The sequence below is a fragment of the Macrobrachium rosenbergii genome, chromosome 48 (genome assembly GCF_040412425.1).
Source record: "Macrobrachium rosenbergii isolate ZJJX-2024 chromosome 48, ASM4041242v1, whole genome shotgun sequence".
Lineage (NCBI taxonomy): Eukaryota > Metazoa > Arthropoda > Malacostraca > Decapoda > Palaemonidae > Macrobrachium > Macrobrachium rosenbergii.
The window spans coordinates 28,170,239-28,189,869 of NC_089788.1; the positions used below are offsets into that span (position 1 = coordinate 28,170,239).

At 40.3% G+C, this 19,631-nt stretch overlaps 1 protein-coding gene across 1 annotated transcript; it reads right to left on the bottom strand.

The window, feature by feature from the left end:
- Positions 1-15,921: 15,921 nt before the first annotated feature.
- LOC136831011 (uncharacterized) lies at positions 15,922-16,356 on the bottom strand. The gene has a single exon (XM_067090954.1). The coding sequence runs from the start codon at positions 16,354-16,356 to the stop codon at positions 15,922-15,924; it is 435 nt and encodes a 144-aa protein (XP_066947055.1).
- Between the last annotated feature and the right edge of the window lie 3,275 nt (positions 16,357-19,631).

Below are 19,631 nucleotides of genomic sequence, written 5' to 3' on the forward strand. Positions count from 1 at the left end.
GGGGTGTCTACCGCTACGGGAGACATAAATTTGCTACAGGGCTTATTTCTGCCTGAACAATGTCACAAATCAGGCTTAAGGTTCTCTTCCATCAATGCCAAAACATGCACAGGCATGGGAGAGGGGTGAAGAAATACACACACATGGGTACCACGCAGTACCTCGGGAGGGAACAAAGACGGGTGGAAAAACATCAGATTTTCTTGCAGAATCACTAGGAGTGCCTCGCAGGAAAAGAAAAGCACTCATCCTTCATACAGAATACTGGCTCACTCCCAAAAGTAAGGGAGAAAACACTGATTTGCACTTCTACACACAGGTACACACTACTATTTCAAGCAAAAACTGGGGGCCAAAGTGATGTAAAAACAGAAAGCTTTACACAACATGTTAATGCCAAAGAGAGGGAAAAATTTGGGGGCCACGGTGTGACGCTAAAAATGCGTGGAGTACAGACACAGACAAAGCAGTACCAATGGGAGACAACTCAGTGAGCTTTCAAAAGCAGACACAGCTGCAAGCATGTGTGGGTACGGCCAGCTCATGTCGGAGGCGACCATAGGCTTACCTGCCAGTGTTTTGTTTTTAAGACAATTCAATAACAGCAGAAGTGCGAGTACTCATACATGAAAGTGTAGGTTTTTATGTTGGGAAAAATACAAATTACTTTAGAATTTGGTATATTAATATAACTTTTTTGATGCAATTTGTTTGTGCAGTGAAAGGATGATGAAATTATGACATATTTTTAGGATGTAATTACCTCAGTGAAAATACAGTCTGACCTCTTAAACCCACTCTATGGTCCAGCAACTCCCATGATCTGGGACATTTTTGAATCAGCCACCTTTAGTTCTTGAGCGGCTACAAGGTAGCACCACATGTCTCAGGTTTTGGATTTTTCCAGATTATAGAACTGAAGCTTGCTCAGCACAGTTTTATCTCCAACGAAAACATTCTGTGAAACTCAAAAATACAAGGCATACAAAAGAACCGTAATTTGCATATATTCTTGTTTATCATCCGATCTTGTGTCTCGTGTGATCATTAAAATTTTGTCCAAAAACATGATTTCATCACATAATCGTGTTCAGTGCAAGATATATTTTCATTAGATTACACTATGCTATTCTTTCTATGCCTGTCTCAGTTTTGGTAGATACCATTGATAATGCATATTATATCTGAGTTAGCTAGAAGAAAAAGTTATTAGGTTATAATGTGAATCTTTATACATTAAATCAGGCTTACCAACCATGTGACTTGTTTAAGAATTCATTACTATTTCTTATAATTAACAGCCACTTATTACTGCATGCAAGACACTGGCATAAACAACGGAAAGTACTGACATAAATAATCAAATTGAGAAACAACCATTTGCAGATGTTAGTTACTGTAATCAACGCATTTATTAAGGGTTGTGTTACAGTTGTCGACTTGTTAAAAATTTTCAAATTTTCAATGGTGATTTCCATAAATAAAAATAAAATAAATCTTTATTCATCCTTCATGCAATGGAGAGGAAAGTGTTTTGAAAGTATGCCACTAAATTTACTGTAGTAGCTGTGGCTGAAGAAACGAATAATGTGCAGGCCACAAAACATTTTGGAAGAGGCAAAAGCAACTCTGATACTGGCAAAATTTTACCTTTACTTCATTTAATTTACTGAATTTATGAATACAGGAAGTTGCATTTTTAAACCCAGCTCTGATGGTGTAAAAAAAAAAACTCCAAAATGCGTTTTGCTTAGCAACTACTGTAATGGCTGTGATGATGTCAGGAAAATGCAATCAGCTGATGATTTTAAGAATGTAAACATTAGGAGAATGCAAATGGCATGTGGTGGCTATGTTCATAAATTACAATACGATAATATGACAATAATGCATGAAGTATAATTGCATACAGTATTTAATGACAATTTGATTAAAATTATCATTATTCTTAATACACTGTATTACAGTACAGGCAGTCCCCTCTTACCAGCGGCATCAGTTAATGGCAGTCCAGTTTTACGGCGCTTGTCTAGCGACGCCGTTAAGTGGATTTTCGGCGCTGATCTCCACTTAGCAGCAGCGCCAATCTCCATTTAGCGGTGCTGATATCCAGTTAATGGTGCTGTCAAGTGAGTTATTAGTGCTGTTATCGCCGATTTTTGGTTAGCAGGGCTTGGCTGGGAACCCCTGCCATTAACCGGGAACTGCTGTCTACTTGACCTGCAAATGGATATCTGTCAGTGTAACAACCTAACCAGGGCCAGTAGTCTCTCTCTCTCTGCTAGATATCATTATTTCATTGTTACATTAATGAAACAAAAACATTTTAACCACAGAGAACTGGCCCCCATTCATAGCTATTGTTCCCTTGTTAACATTTTCTCCCTAACTGTATTTTCCTAGCCATATTTAAAACAACAATAACAATAACTAAAAGAAGCAATGATTGAGTGCAAATATCCCTCCATACAGAATTTTGAATACCTCTTTCTTCCCCTTCAAGTCAGTGTAGTTTACAGAAAGGTGCAATAGGGCATTAGGAAAGTGTGAATGATCACACTGCAGAAGGGGTTAAAGATTAGAAAGTAAAATGAGCATATATATATATATATATATATATATATATATATATATATATATATATATATATATATATATATATATATATATATATTGTATATTTATTTACTTATAAGTATTCCTGCATTCCAGGTTGTTTGAGTGGCAGTAATTGTTGCTCATTTTTACTTGTTACTTATCACTCTAACAGAGAATTGTAGCCTGTGATGGTTTATGTACAGTAACCCTTTGATCATTTACACTTTTCCTACCTGCACTATGCCCTTATTGCACCTTTCTCAGTGCAACAGCCAATCTACCTATGCATTGTACACTGTACACTGACTGGCTCAAGGATGCAGAAGGGGGAAGAAAGAGGTATTCAAGTGAGTCAGTTGTAGGTGGAGGGATATTTGCACTCTCAATCAGCCTCAGTCACGCGACTTGTTCTCTCAACTGTGGTCACTGACTTTTATAATATGGAGAGTTATCAGTTCTGTACCATGGAAACTCTTGCTTCTTTGGTATTCCCTATGCTCTGCTAGTGGCCAAGTTTTTGGCAAGAGTGTTTGTGTATGTGCTGATGGCACCACCACCTCCCAAGTGAAAGAATACTGTGCTGCTCTAGGACACACAGTTGGAGACTGTTGACCACCTTGTACCTGGATGGACTTTGTCAAAGGTAACTGTACAGTACGGTGTCCCAGTGATGGCCTTGCAAGACATTACGTGCTGTGGTCAAAAGTGCAAGAAGCTGTAAACTAAACCATTCTGTTATTGTTATTGTTGTTTTAAATATAGCTAGGAAAATACAGTTAGGGAGAAAATATTAACAAGGGATCAATAACTATGAATGGGGGCCAGTTCTCTGTGTTTAAAATGTTTTTGTTTCATTAATGTAACAATGAAATAATGATATCTAGCAGAGAGAGAGAGACTACTGGCCCTGGTTAGGTTGTTACACTGACAAATATCCATTTGCAGGTCAAATACACACACACACACACACATATATATATATATATATTATTATGATAATATATAGAAGTACCACATAATTAACAAATGACAGTTGTAAATATACATGAATTATACAATGGGTACTTTATTCATAGAAAATTGCCTTTAAAGGCTGAGACACTCCACAATGTTCAATCAACTACATGTCAAACTATACACATCATATTATACAGTGAAGAGTCACACTGTGAAAACTAAGCTTTTGTGTATAATTTGGTCATCTATATGGCACCAAGGTGTAAAATGCTGAGCCACAACAAGAGAGCTGTCATCATCCATAATAATACACATTTTTGCAACAGCTTTTCCCACAAATGGGTTGTATATGAATCAAGTTCTCTCCACTCTTCTGTGTCCTGTGCTATTTCAACCTGAGCTTCTGTCTTCATCCTGCTGCATCTATATCTAGTACTTCTTTTCTGACCATCTGTTCCTCATCCCTCCTTATCAGCTGTCCAGACCATCTCAATTTTTGAGATCTCTCTTTTTTTTTTTTTCCAGCCTCTTGGTATCACATACCAGCAATTTCTCATTCATAGTACAGTTTTCCCATAGTGTTCTTGCTATGAACCCTAACATTTCATGGTCACATTTTTTCAGAATTTCCATTTTTCATGTTTGTATCAATATTTCTGTTGCTTAAAGTAGTACAACCCTTATGATCCCATTGTATGTCTGCTATCTCTTGTAGTGAAACAGTTTAATTTACCAAAAGCCTAGCAGTCTCTGTTTCATCCATGCTACAGCTACTCTCTTTTATTGCTCTCTCAACTCCTGCTTCACAGTCCATTGTGTTTCCAAGGTATGGAAAATGCTCTGTGTTCTAAGACTTGCCCTTTTATCATAGGTTTCTCAACTCTCCTCTCATGTCCATATGTTCTAATAATATATTTTATATAGTGAAATTCCTGTATTCCATGTTTATTTGGTCATTCTAAGCACTTGACTCTTACACCTTTCCCACAACAACCACATGGCAATAGAAGAGCTGATTGAAAAACAAAAAGAAATGCTTAATTTTTTTATCAACATCAAATTTAGAAACACTAAGTAACTTCTTATGTTCAAATTTGTTTATGAATTTTCAAGCGATCAAATGGGAGTAAATTATGAGGCAGTTCATCAATAAACATATGACAGTTGAACACAAAGTAACTGCCTTCTGTAAAGACATCAGCATATTAATAAACATCTGACCGTTGAATATAGTCCTTACCTTCTTTACAGACTAGTAAATGTAAGCACATAATTCCAAAAATTGAACTAATTGGTATATTAAACTTGTGAAGAGTACCATGTTACTGAAACTTTTTCAATACAGGTGAGATGGGAAGTTTGGGTTTGCATTACTGTTATTCTTTCAAGTCTTGTAGCTTTGTGTATTGAACTTCATTATGAGCATTTATTCTCTTCTAAACAGTTGATGATTGCCAAGGATCTTAAATCCAAGGGTAATCATAAATCTCTTACAAAATGTAAAAGCTTTTAATGCTAGCAGATGCTGTTTTGTATTTCCAAACTTTAAAAAGAGAATTGTTTATATCTTATTAACGTGAAGCAGCTCCAGACCATGTAGTCACATTTTTAGCTTTGTAGGTTGGCCCAAAGGATTTCTGAAATAGGAATAAAAATCTGAATGAGTTGGATAATTGGAAGGAAAGAGACCAAAAGGAGTGGATGAAATATGAAGGGCAGACATGAATCAGCTGCGAGCTAGAGAAATGGTACAGAGAACCTTTTGTATTGATTGCAAGGCATTTAAAAAGCTACTTATCTCCCCTACCCCTCCCCATGGGGTGTAGGCTTTGTAGCTAGAACCAAGTAGGACTACTCAGATGTCACTGATTAAGTTGAGGAGCTTATCCAAGATCGTTATTGTTTCAGAATCTGTAGCTCTTTATGTTGGAGTGTTACTCAAGACTTGCTATGCAGGTGGTAGACATCACCATTTCTGTGGGTCAAGAATTTTTCATAGCTGTTAGAAACATTTTATTTGGTACTGGTGCAGGTAATGAAATGAAAGAGAATTTGATTTAAATGCATATAAATGTTTTTTGTCAACTTTGGCTGTTATCATCAGTGTTGTATTGGCTTATGCTGCTGGTGGATAGCCAGGTAGCTGTCTTACTTCCAGTGCTGTGATATTCACTTTTTTTTAATACCTCTTCATAGGGATTACCTGGATTATAATGCATTAATTGAAACTGACATTGTAATACTTCACTATTATTATTGTGTACTGTATACTCCTAAGGCATAAGTCTTTTGGTGCTGTGACATTTGGGAGATATTGCTCTCTCTTTGAGTTGTGTATTGTTATCCACATGAAGCATTGTTAATATTTGTATCTTCATTATTTTTATTTATGTTTTGTTGTGAGTTTGATGCATGTATTTTACATGTGGTATTTCAAGGAATATGTAGGGTGCAAAGATTTTAATGAAAGGTGTTCCTATTTTCATAATATGGTTACTGTATGTCATATGCATTGTGGCCCATTTTTGCTTTGGTAAATTGTTGATTGTTATTAAGGCTGACAACAGGCAAAGTGAATATATATTTTTTTTCAGTGATATAAAAGACTGTTTGAAAAGGTCACTTACGAAGATTGCTACTTTCCATACTAGGAACGTTTCCGACGTGCAATATTTTTGTTAAATATAAATTTTTTCATAAAAAAATTTATCATTTGGATACTTACCTACTGTTAAAGGTAACTTATATCTCTGCACCGATAGGTGAGTCAGCATTCAAACTAAAGATCAAATGGCTGCATGGTGAACAGGTGTACTAGACAGTCATCCAGGCAGCCATTCAATTTTTGTTTGAATGCCGACTCACCTATCGGCGCGGAGATATAAGCTAACTTTAACAGTAGGTAAGGTTCATCCCAAAAAATTTAAATTTTATTTTTATTGTACAGTAGTTTATAAAAGACTGCAGAATTCTCTATTCAATAGTTTACTATCAAAAAGATCATTTAAAGAAGTCATTTACTGTGTCTTTGTAATTCTTAAGACTTGCAACATTAATATCTCTGTCTGTTATCTTTAGATACATTGGCTTTTTATCTAATGATTTCTCATGTAGGTTTTAACTTTCTGCCTATTTGTGTAAATTTGCTTGTCATCCTGCTTAGAATTTCAGTGAGGGCACTGCTTCATACTAAACTAATCAGAATGTAGTATTAAGATGCTTAATAGAAATAATTTTAACAGTTGGATGAGCAGTTTTAAGATTGAATGAAAGAGAAGGAATGGACATCCTTCAGAGTTAATACAAAGTAAATATTCAGAATCTAGATTTTGTATTTGAGTTGAATAATAGACTTTCAAATATAGTTGCATACTATATTGCTAAGTCCTCATCTTCAGTTTCCTTGAAGTTTTCTAAGTGTGTAAATGTCCCTCCGTGTCTACTTTCATACTGTGTTTTCATGGTCTTTCATTTGGTCAAGGTATATAGTCACAGGTCTTTAATGTCTGGTACTTTTACTTTGTTTGTTATAAAAGGAATGTTGTTAGACATTTGTATCTAGATCATGTATTTGATTTAATGTTCAGTGAGTTTTCAATATTTTGTGCCAGGTTATGCTCTGTAATACACTGCAGGGCAGCATTGATCTTTGCTCTTTCATACAGTTTGTAATCCTAAGTTGTTTTATTGTTGTTGTTAACAAGGTTCAAGAAGTTTTCACAAAAAGCAAACATATATTAAAATAATTGTACTACATACTGACTTAGCTCATAAAAATATTTTTGTATGTGATATAACTCTTATAATTGCTTGGTGTTATTCTTTTTGTATTTTACAATTGTATGATGATCTTATTGTTTACATTATAATGTAAACAATGAATTTACAACATAGTTTTTGCAATTCAAGTGGAATTATTAACATTTCCTCATTGGTACTTAGGCCATGTAATAGCTTCAGGGATCTGTGTCCTATCACTATAAGTAAAAAACTACTATAGTTGAGAATGGAAAATTAAATCCACAGTGGTCCTGAAGTAAATGCATGGTCACAAGAAGTTAGTAGAGGTTGGATACATTATCTTCTGATATAACAGTATCCTGTAAGGATACGGCTTACAGTTTTCCACACTCTAGACAGAACTAAATGTTTTTCCAGTCTCTTCAGTGCCCCTGGCTGTCTATGTGGGAGTACTGCCTGCAGTGTACATACTATGTTAATCTTTACTTTTCATCTGTTCCCCTTGGTGTCTCCCCACAAGACTTTTCCTTATTCCAATTTGCATCTCATTTAAGAAGAGTTCCATGCATTTTGTTTTTTGGGCTTGCCATTGGCTCTTCTCTACTAGACATGTACTCTTTCTCTTGCTTCCATTCTGACTTGATTAAGAACATATCCATAGGCCATCTCTCTGGAAGTCTTGAAATGTGAGTCTGTAATCTGTTTAAACTACCTGATAATTACAGTAATATTGTAATAGCATAGTCTGCACTGTCAAAGAGCCTTCCCTGCGTAGACATTTAATTTTCTTGGCAGTACAGTGGTTGTTTAGTAAATCTGAATATAACTTTATACATGTATATATGGGAAATGCTGATCGCACAAGGTAGGAAACATCAGTTTTCCATTTTATATTTCATAGTCATGAGCTATCATTCCACAAAGATTCTTTCTCATGTCTAGTTTTGAATTACAGATGAACCGTTAGTAGTTTTTATTACTGTAAATTATTATATTGAGACCACGGAGTCATGTTTTTAGACTCATAGGACTGAAGGGAGCAGAAGAAGAATAAAAGGTAGAGAATAATGCAGCTGTGTGTCAAAGGAACATAGTACCAGGTAAAGTGTGCCATGCAAGGCACACTAAATGGTAATCCTTGTAGGGGAAGTTGTTAGTGCTAATGAACGGGACAAGTGTTGTTACAAAATTATTTAACTGCAACATTGAATCAAATACCAAGATTCAAAGGGCTATCTTATGGAATTTGTTGAAAATGAAGGGTGAATACTGGAATAGAGATGGCTTGGTGGAGACCAAGCAGAAGAAAGGGAGACTTAACAACTTTACTCCAGTACATTTGGGAACTCTACTGCTCACTTCATATTTTGCTCATACAGAGTGAAGAGGAGTTTATAGTCTGTCAGTGGGGTGGGAGGATGTTACTACTTGTGCAACATTGACTTACAACTATGAAACTGAATTTTCTTATTGCAAACACAGTGTTCAAGAAGTTTAGATCGAATTCACACATTATAGTATGTGGAAAATGAAAGAGGAAGTCAAGAGGAACTTTAAAGTAAATATGTCAGTAGATAGAATTAAAAAAAATCAAAATATGGAAACCACTTGAAGAGTGCATGTTAAAGTCAGAAATGTGAGGTGTGGCATCTAGAGAGACAAGGTGGAATGAAGATGTATGGGGCAGCTGAAGAAAAGATAAAGATGTATAATATGAATCCAAATCTTGTAATAGGAAAAGTAAGAAGAAATGGCTTAAAATGTGGGAAAGGATTAATAAAACTCTAAAACAGAAAAATAACTCTTCTCAGTTTAATTCCTAGTAGGGGTCACTGTTTTTAATGGTCTTCCTTCTCCATCTAAACTTTATGAACGAATCATTGGTGAGTGGATTACAACTCAATAAAGTATCAAAAAGGAGAGGAACAAAGCAGAATGTATGTACCACAGTGGGAAAAGTAAAGTTTCAGGAGCACAGTATTAAAGTATGGGAGAAGGTGCTGCAATAAAGATTAGGAAAAATTTTGAACCAGATTGGAATCCAGAAAAGTGCATGCAGTAGAAGTGGGTGGAAAGAAGTACTGTATTGAGACATCAAACCTTGTACAGGGGAAAACAAAATTATTACAGTGATGACAAGGGTACAAACTTTGTTTTGCCACAGGCCTTCTGATCTATTTTGTGAAACCAGGGAATGGTGAATAATTGTGATAGCTTTTGCATGCACAGGAATTGCATTTAAATAAAAGGGTCAAGTGTCTCACCAGTGAGAGTATCGTATAAAACTGAGATAAAGTCATTGATGAGGAAGTTCATCATAAATTGAATTGGATGGATACTACTGCATTACAAAACCTGCAAAAAGGGACAGGTAAGGCTAAAAAATCACCCCTGTAGCACTTCATAAGGGTGTATCCACACTGCAGTAATACATGTTATAACATCAGCAACTTATCGCACACACCACAAACAAGTTGAATACAAGTCAACATCTTATTTGTAGTTCTAACTAGTGCTTTGTATAATTATCTAGCATTTGCCCCAGATTGTTCTCCATCTACAGTTGTTGACTTATTTCCAGCATGTTTGTGATATGAATTTGATATGTTGCTGACAAACGTTATGAATGTTTTACTGTAATATGTATACACCTTAAGAAGGTATCCAGGTATCAGTGGGTGATGTCTTGATTTTGAGATGTATTTTTTCTTTGTGATCTTTTTAAAATTTTGTGATCAATCAGTGTAGTACTTTCCTTCTGACTGCTGTCCATCAATAGAATAAGCAAGACATCTGATTCTGAATGGAAGATATATGATAAACTTTCTTGAATGTCATTTACATCCATTTACTGTATCACCATTTCCTTGACAATTGTCTTTTGAAGGTAATTTTTAAAGAGGGGTCACTTTGTGTAAAGTAATTTGCTTTTGTTTATACACAAATACAAACCTTCATTCTTTACATAGGATTTTGCTTGCAATGCGAGCTAGAACGGCTGTTTTAACTTTCAGACAAGGTTGTTAACTACCGACGGGTAGGGGAAGCCCAATCCATCTGTCAGTCTGCACTCCACTTTGCTTCTGGTTGCCATTTTGTGAAGATGTCTCTGCGCTCTCTGCCTGACTCGCCGTTTGTTTTCAAACCTTTATGCTTTTCTTGCTTGGAATATATTGTTATTGTTCTTGAGCAGCTTTGCAGAATCCAAACCCCTCAGTCACTTCAGGGTATTATATTGGAGAGGAACTACAGGGGTTTAGGTGCTGTCCAGGGAAGGACAGGCTTTGTAATTGGTTCTTCTTTTCAGGAATGGCCCAGCACTGGGATCCTCCTCCCTCTTTGCCAGAGGTGAGGTGGAGTCCACAGTGGATAGGCTTCGAATCGACAACAGTGAATAGCTGGTCCACCAGGCAGAGTTGAAGACCTCCAGGTCTTCACTTGGCACTGCAGCCCGACCCTTGGGTCAGGCTGGCACTTCCTCTTTGGGTCAGAGAAAGTCCCAGTCTTCTTCTGCCCTGGTAGTGAAAGGTGCTCAGTTGTGTCCCTTTCAGCCCCCCTCCCAGTCTAGGAAGGGGCAAGGCAAAGCAGGGAGGAGGATGCTAAGGGTGGCATTCCTCCTCGCTTGCTGCCGATGGTGGTAGTCAAGCAGTCTTGCCCACCCAGGGAACTCGGGCTTCCCCAAGTGGGACACGGCTCATCTTGAAGAGCCTAACTCGTACTCCTTATGAACCACTGACGTATTCGTGTGACTTTGAAGACTGTTTTCTTGCTGGCCCTGGCTTCAGCAAAGAGAATAGGTGATATTCATGGCCTTTCCTTGGATGTTAAGCACTCGAGGGAATGGGGCTCTGTTGCTTCCCGGAATTCATAGCTAAGACTCAGAATCTGTTAGTCCCAGACACAAGATTTGAGTCCATATCGATCCCTCCCATAAAGGATTTTGTTGGTAGTGATCAGGGTGAGTTGCTACTGTGTCTGGTTAGGGCTGCGGTAGTATCTTAAAAGAACTCGACATCTCAGGTCAGAGAGTCGATGCCTCTTCGTTAGTATTGCCTCTGCCAAGAAAGAGATGTCCAAGAACACAATCCCTTTCTTTCTAGCTTTGTCTGGGGAGGAAGATGGGTGTTCAGTCCAGGCGAGAGTTCACAAGGCTAGGGGCATTACCCCATCCCTGGCATTCCGAAAGAACCTGTAGTAGTGTGAAAGATAGTAAATGTTTAAATATAATATGATGATTTAAAAAAAAATGTTAAATTTAATTTGGTATTTTTTCTGCACTCTAGTTAGCCATTGTTCAACAACCTTATTTAATATAATAGACTTTTCTCCACAGGGACGTGAGAAAGTCCACCCCTTGTTAAATAAGTTGACTGAAGCCCGGGGAATGGATGCCTATGGGCATACAGAAGTGAGGAAAAAACTTAAAATTACGATTGGGTAAGTGTTTGACGTTCCTTGAGATAACCAGTAAAGGAAAAGACCAGACCTTTCACTTGCATGTATATCAGTTTATGACAAGCTGGTTATTACATACTGTATATAGAAAAGTTCTTGTTGTGCTAAAGCTCAAATTGAGGAAAATAGTAGAGTGATTTTATTGACTCAAGTGAAGCTTTGGATTTACTGTGGATTTTGGGTAGGTAGGATTCGATCCAAAAAAGTATTGTACTACATACGGATTACGTAGGCGCTTCTTATTTATAACACAATTTGTAAATAAAAATAAAAAGGTTAAGTAACTATTGTAAGATTTACTTCCCAAAAATTGCTTAACTTTACTGCTGCTGCTCTCTTGATGTAATCAGCACTGATTCCCAGGAAAGAGAGAGCACGACAAACTGGCCCCATTGTATTGAGAGGAGTGAGTAGTGGGTTCAGCAGTTTTGAGGGGGAGGATAGTAGTTTTGGGAAAATATATGGTGAAGGTCGTAGTGACAGTAGTGTAGACAAATAGGAAAGTTTTGGAATTTGTCATAAGGTAAGATAAGATAATGAAAATGGAGGGATTACAGAGAGGTAGAGCAGCTAAGAGAGTCCTTGAGGAAGTCTGAAGCAGAATATGAGCAGTTAAGGCAGGAGAACAAAAACTTGAAGAAAATGATGAATGAAATAAAGGAAACAGTTAGTGAACAGGTGAAGGCAGAGAGGAAGATGGAGGAGCAGATAGAAAGGATGTTAAATGTGAGATTAGGATCTGGAATTAATAAGAGAGGCAATGCACGGGGTGGCAGGAATAGAACATATAGAATTGACCCAGGACTTGGAGGAGGATGAAGATAGGAAACCGACTGTAGGAAGGGATGCTGGTGTAAAGGATAAGAAAAAGATGTAGAAAGGGATGAGGGTTAGGATGCAAAAGATAGGAAAGGGAAGGATATGAAGAGAGTAAAGCGCTAAAGACCGAGAAAAAGACAGAGATAATATACATGTTAAATAAGAGTAAGGACTTGTAAGAGACTGCATTGGTGGTCTTACGGGCGCATGCGTGTGGGTCATCCATCGGACAAAAACAAGACAAAGCATCCCGCTTTCTCTCTTTCCCTTCCATGCGTCAGCTGGAGAGGAGCGCTCGAAGGAATGCAACTTCTACCATACAATATTCCTGTCTATTTCCCTCTAACCATTGTTGTCTCAATTCATGTACAATCACCACTACTTGCAATTGCCATGCAAGCATTTCGATCATGTACTCATAATGTTCCACCGAACCCTCTGTGCCAAACTGTATGTATGTTTCTGTTTGTGAAGATGCCAAACGTCTCGCCATTTCATATATATTATGCTACTGCACTGTATTCATTAATCTGTCTCGAATCTCATGCAAATGTCCACATGTGGAATTTCCTGGCCTTTCCATTGATATATGTTTTATCATTGTACGTTTATTATCTCTCTCACAATCGCCATCTGTTTTTCTGTCCACAAGCACAGATGTCCAAAACATAATCTCTGTTTTGCCCTGTCTGTGTGTAGAAACTACTTTGCGGCTTGCACCAACCAATTACAACTTCGAAGATTCTGTACATCAGGCAGTAAGGAACCACCAGTAAATTAGACAACACCCAGCCAGTATGTCACTCAATCCCATCCTTACAGACTCACTGTAGCCTGTGAATCAGAAGTGAGTGAAGAAACTGATGGAGAAATAGAAAGTTCAAGTGATGATGGTGAAAGAGGTACACAAGCATAGTGCTAAGGGAAGTACCTAAGATCAAGAAATACTACATTTAAAGCAAGAGGGACATCAATGGCTTTTTTAAGGATTATGAAAGATACCGCTTGGGAAACGGAGATATTAAACAGCATTGGTTGCAAGGTTTGGGTGAATTCCTAGAAGGTAAGTTGGACTTTTACCAGACGATTATGAGAGTAGGGAGACAGAGGTATTAGGTTGTGAAAAAGAGGATGACTCATTAGGTGAGAAGAGTGGAAGAAGGAATAAGGTATGAGAAGAGGAATGAGTTTGAGGATGTACAGATGGGAAAGAACGAGTGTCAATGTATGTTCATCGGCTTGAAACATTAGCCAGGAAAAAGTATGGGAATGAAGACATAAATGATAATAAGATGCTGATGAAGTTTTTGGCTACCGTTCCTGAAGTATAGAAGATTTTGTGAATGCTAAGCGGAAGGAAAAAATGAGATTGAAGAATGAGCGATTAAAGTGGAATGAGGTGCTGGAGTTAGTGGAAGATTTTCAATTCGAAGATGTGGAAAACAAGAGGAGTGAATGCATGGATTTCAGGGTAAAACAGAACGTGGGTCACCCACAAATGCAGTGGTAGGCTATTCTTTGAACACAATGGTTTTGTAAGAGGGTTGAATAATGGAATGAGTAGATGTGGTGGGAATTCAGGCAGTGTAATGGAAGCAGTAGTAGAATTAGGTGGAACAAAAGTAAAAGTCTGAGCTATGGCCAAAATATGAGTTGTGATAGAAATGATAAGAACAGTATAATGAATGTATCCAGTGGTATGAGAAGGAAGGTACAGAAAATAAAATGTCATAGGTGTGGAAGAGAAGGACATATGAAGGAAAAGTGTAGGTGGGCATTAGGAGCCTGTTTTGCTTGCGGTAAAATTGGACATCGTGTGAGGGAGTGTAGAGAGGTGGAGCCAGTCAGATGTTACAAGTGTAGGAAGTTGGGTCATACAGCAAGAGATTGCGAGTCGCAAGGAGCTGTGGAAATTGTGGCTGGTGTCGCGAATTTTTCCCATGACTGGAGGGTTCTAAGTCCCTGATGATATGGGGCTGGGATGGTCAGGCCGGAAGGGTACTACCAGCAAACATCGAAGCGAAGATCAATCAAGATCAGGCAGGGTTTTACAATTTTATTTAAAAAAAAATAGACTTTAAATTTAACAGACATGAAACTTGACACACACGCTTAAGGACCATGCGGTTGGGTACTAGACAATGCTGGAGGCTATACAAAACCCTTAAAACTCAAAAAAAAACATGCTTCTCAAAGCTACAATTTTGCACAAAACTTATTTCCGAACAATCGGGCTACACTTTAACCAAATATTAACTGGATTAAACCTCGAATGTCAAAAATGTGGAAGGATCAAACTAGCATACCAAATGAACCAGCTCTTGTTACAAAATGGAAAACTTGGCTGGGGAGGTGACGACATGGAGAGTGCTTAGCTTACCTCAATGCTGTACCCTCGAGAAAGACGCATATTGCCCCTCTGCATGCCTGGTCGTCACCTCGGTTCCCTTTCAAAATGTACACATGGGTTATTTTACTAAAGAATTTACTTGAATTACTTAAAAAAGAACCTCTCTGACATCCCTGACACAGGCAATTCGCCAGATACAAATAATAATCAAACATTTACGGAAAGAAAGTGAACCATGAACTCGGCCAACTGCTTACCACTCCCCCTCACTTATCCTGAATTTTTTCGTGACATACTCCACACCAGAATTTCTGGCTGAACGGTACAGCAATTGGAAGGTTATGCAGGTGAGGCTTGAAGATCGGAGGTTCGTCACGGCCTGCACTCGATTGCAGCACTACAATTGAAAGGCAGCTCGCGACAGACTTACCACAATCGAAACGACAATCAAACCATGAGAGTAATCACTCTCACAAGACACGACACCTAATTCGTGTCGTACAAAGGGATTTACACATTTCATACAATTCCAACACGCTCGTGCACCACGTTTCAGCAGCACGAAGCAACAACACCGATAACACTCATTTCCTATCACTTTAAAACCTCTCTAACCTCCCTACAACCTCCACAAGTCTTATCTTGTGTTTTATTAACACTCATTTTCCTATCACTTTAAAACCTCTCTATATTCATCTCCCTACAACCTTCCACAAGTCTTATCTTGTGTTTTAATCATAATATACTATAATAATCATTTACATCGTTTTCAATGCACCCCTGCATTAAAAGTCTTTGATTTTTGCTTTTGCTTACGACGATTTTCGGTTACGACGCGCGCAAGAACGGAACCCCGCCTTTCTTTCATCATTCCTAACACATTCCTGCATTCTAAGTCTTTGGGCTATTGCTGCCTTTCTTTTCAGGCTTGCTCGCTCACTCATATCAGTGTTCAGTTGTTCTGCACATACACTTAACTCTCTCTGTGCGAGCTCACTATTCTAGCAAGAACCTACACTTTCTCCTTCATCAACTCCCACACTGTGTGAGGTGTCCTCCTCCTCATTCACTTTATCGATGTGTTCATTATCATCATTCTCTTCACCCTCATTATCCTCGCACGCACTCATTTCTAGGGGAATGATGTGTTCAACAAACACATCATGTGGTCGCAAAGATTTTTCCCCTTCATAGAGTACATTAACGGAGTGCACGACTCCATCGTCATCTGGATAGATGGCAACAATTCTACCCAATGGCCAGTGACTCCGTTTTCTATTGTCGAGTTTCACCAACACAATGTCTCCAACACTCAGTGAAAATTTAGGTCCCACACCGAAGTTGTGCCTCTCCTGCAATGAACTCAAATACTCTGTCTGCCACCGATGTTGAAACAGTTGAAGGGTGTCAGTGAGATGGAAATACTGATGACGCATCTACTTCGTCGTCAATTTGCAGTACATATTTCAGGTTGCACAACGGGAGATGTCAGTCGGATCATGGATCCTCAAATCAGGTGAGAGGGCGTAAGGACTTCGTCTTCCTGACCATCACCAGTATACATAAGAGGCCTGTTGTTTACTACTGCTTCTGCCTCCTTGATTATCATATGGACCTGCTCCTCGTTGAAGATTTTGCGCCTGAAAGATACTTCAAGGGTATGTTTCACAACCCCGACTAGGCCTCGAAGAATCCTCCTTTCCATGGAGATTGCGGAGTCTGGAAATGCCACTATCCAGCGCTCTCGCAGGAATTGTCAAGTTTCGCTTCGATGTCCTGTGCTGGCAGCGCGGAGGGTCTGGTGATTGTTGCTGTAGATACTACAGGGCATTCCATGCTTCGCAACGAGTCTCCTGAACATCAAGATGAAGGTGGTAGCATCGAGGGTCGAACAGTACTCAAAGTAGATGGCTGGGCTGCTCATGCAAGTTACCAACAGGATGTAGCCAATCCCTCCTACCTGGATAGGTCCAGTGTGGTCGAGACCAATACAAGCAAACGGCCGTGACATCTGTGATCGTGCAATGGGGAGCAGCGGGGGAGGTGGGTGGTGTAGAGGGGGGTTTGAAGGATTTAATACAAGCTATACATCTTCCTACCACCTTTTTTGCCAAATCCCAGACACCAACATTCCTTGCGAAAAATAACTATTAGCGAATTCATGCCACAATGCATGTTCAGGGTATGCAAGTATCTCAGGTATGGTTGTACTAATTTCCCTTTTGCAGGTAACAAGATTAAAACGCAGAAAGGAGAGGTGCACTTTTGTTATTCTGACTTACAAAGGTAGGAGAAACGTAAAAGGAATTGACGAAAGTCAGTTGAATTAACGAAGAATACCACACTAACACATAACCGCTTTAAAAGAAAGTATGTTGAAAGATGGGAGGTAAAGCATGTATACTTGATGCCGTATATGCCAAGCCTGAATGGGTTAGCTGAGAGAACAACCTATTATATTAATTTCCTTGGCTGCCTTTCTGTGTGTGTCCCTCCCCTCCCCTTCCTCCTTCCTCCTCCCCTCCCCTCCTTTCCCATCCCTCTTCCTCCCCTTCCCTTTTCCATGTTTTATGATGAAATAAAATGTGCTGAGATTTAGTATTATTAACAATGTTCATAGATTTGTAAGGATAATTTTTTTTTATAAAAGTATGTGCAGGTTTTTCAAATCAAAATATAACTTGCTTGACCTTTAGAATTTATATTGAGTGCTTAATTTGTGAGAGAGGTGCGAAATAATGAGCAGGAAGACAAGTACTGCCGGGTTATTGATGAAGCGACCCGCTTATAAAGTGGCATGCGGATGTCTGCGCATAATGCAGAGACCGCAGGCACAAAAATTTACAGGTGACCTGAGGTCAAACTATTTCTCTATGTAAAACAGGACAAGTACATACAGAAAACATAATGATTAACAATGACTGGTTAGACATAAAAATACTGTTACATATACATGGTGCAAGGTCAAGTGAACAGATAATAAATATACAATTCATAATACAGTAATGATAATAATATTGTGTCCGTCCGACCCTAGGTCGCACGCGAAGGCATCGCAGAAAACTGGATGTTCATTATAGAGAACACGTTGAGCGGGGACTCTACAGTACTCCCCCCCCACACAAGACGTAGGTAACGTCTGATCAAAGCAGGTATCTGCTGGGGTGGCGGAGGGGGCCTTGCTTTCTTGATGCCAGCTGGAGGGGGTGGTCGTCTTCTTCGGCGCCCTGTGGAGGGGTGTGTTGGGGTGCCCTCCTGTCTGGTCCCGGGGCTTTCTGGGGGCGCCCATGACGTTTTCCTGCAGATGGGGTGGGCTGGGGGGTTGCTATCTCCTGCGGGGGGCTTTGGGAATTGCCCCAGAAGTCTTCCTCTAGAAATGCGGGCTTGAGGCAGTCCATCGATACCCAGTCTTCCTTCCTGTGGACGGCTACCTGGAATGCCTTCCTGTTCCTCTCAAGCACGAGGAAAGGCCCCCTGTAGGACCTGGTTAAGGGTGGCCATACGACGTCGTCCCTGACAAAGACGGGTGGCAGAGGACAGGCCGGGAGGCATGAAGGGGAACGTCCTGTCGGTGTATGTCCGCTGGCAGGGGGCAAACTTTCCAACCCTGTCGCCAAGCCTCTGCGTTGTTAAGTCGTCCCTGTTCTCTGCGATGAGTTCCCCCGGGACTACCAGGGTCTCCCCGTAGACTTTTTCTGCTGCGGATGGGTCGCCGTTGGCTCTGGGCGCTGTCCTTAACCTGAGAAGGACCTAGGGCAGTTGGTACTTCCAACTCTCGGAGGTGCAACAGCCCATGAGGGACGCCTTCAGGGACCTGTGGAACCTTTCCACCATTCCATTGGCTGCGGGGTTGTAGGTGGTGGTGTTGTGGTGAGTGGTCCCCAGCAGGCGTGCTAGGGCAGTCCACAGCTCGGACAGGAAAGTGGGGTCCCTGTCCTTAGTTATATGGTCCAGGACACCGAACCGGCTGATCCAGCTAGAGAGGAGGGCCTCTGCGCACACACTGGAGGTGGCTTCTTCCATGGGCATAGCTTAGGGCCGCCTGGTGGAGCGGTCGACGATTGTTAGAAGGTATCTTGCTCCTCCTGATGGGGGAAGAGGACCCACTACGTTGACGTGGATGTGCCTGAAACGTCTCCTCGGCTGGGGAAAATCGCCCACCCCAGACTCTGTGTGCCGCCCTAATTTGCTGGCCTGACACTGTATGTACTGCCTTGCCCAGGCCGTCGCGTCCTTCCGTATGCAGTGCCAGACGAACTTCTCCGTCAGCAGTCTGGCCGTCGTCCTTCCAGAGGGGTGGGACAGTCCGTGGATGACGTCGAAGACCAGCTGACGACGGGAGGTGGGTACCAGTGGGCGGGGGCGGCCAGTGCTCATGTCGCTCAGCAGTGTTGACCCTCCTGGGCTGAGGGATACGTCCTTCCACTTCAGCGATGTGACAGCTGTGCGGTAAGCTGGGGTCTCTGGGTCAGCGGCTTGTTCGCAGGCGAGGTCCTTGTAGTCGATCCTGAGCTGCACTGTGTTGATTTCAATCCTCGAGAGGGCATCGGCTACTGGGTCCTTCTTGCCGGGGAGGTACTTGATGGTGCAGGTGAACTTCGCAACGGCCGCGAGGTGCCGCTGCTGCCTGGAGGACCATGCGTCCCCCAGCTTCATGAAGGCGTGGACCAGCGGCTTGTGGTCCGTCCAAATTGTGAAGGGCGTACCCTCC

Coding starts and splice junctions, on each gene's coding strand:
- LOC136831011 (XM_067090954.1), bottom strand. CDS start 16,356: ATGCGTCATCAGTATTTCCATCTCACTGACACCCTTCAACTGTTTCAA.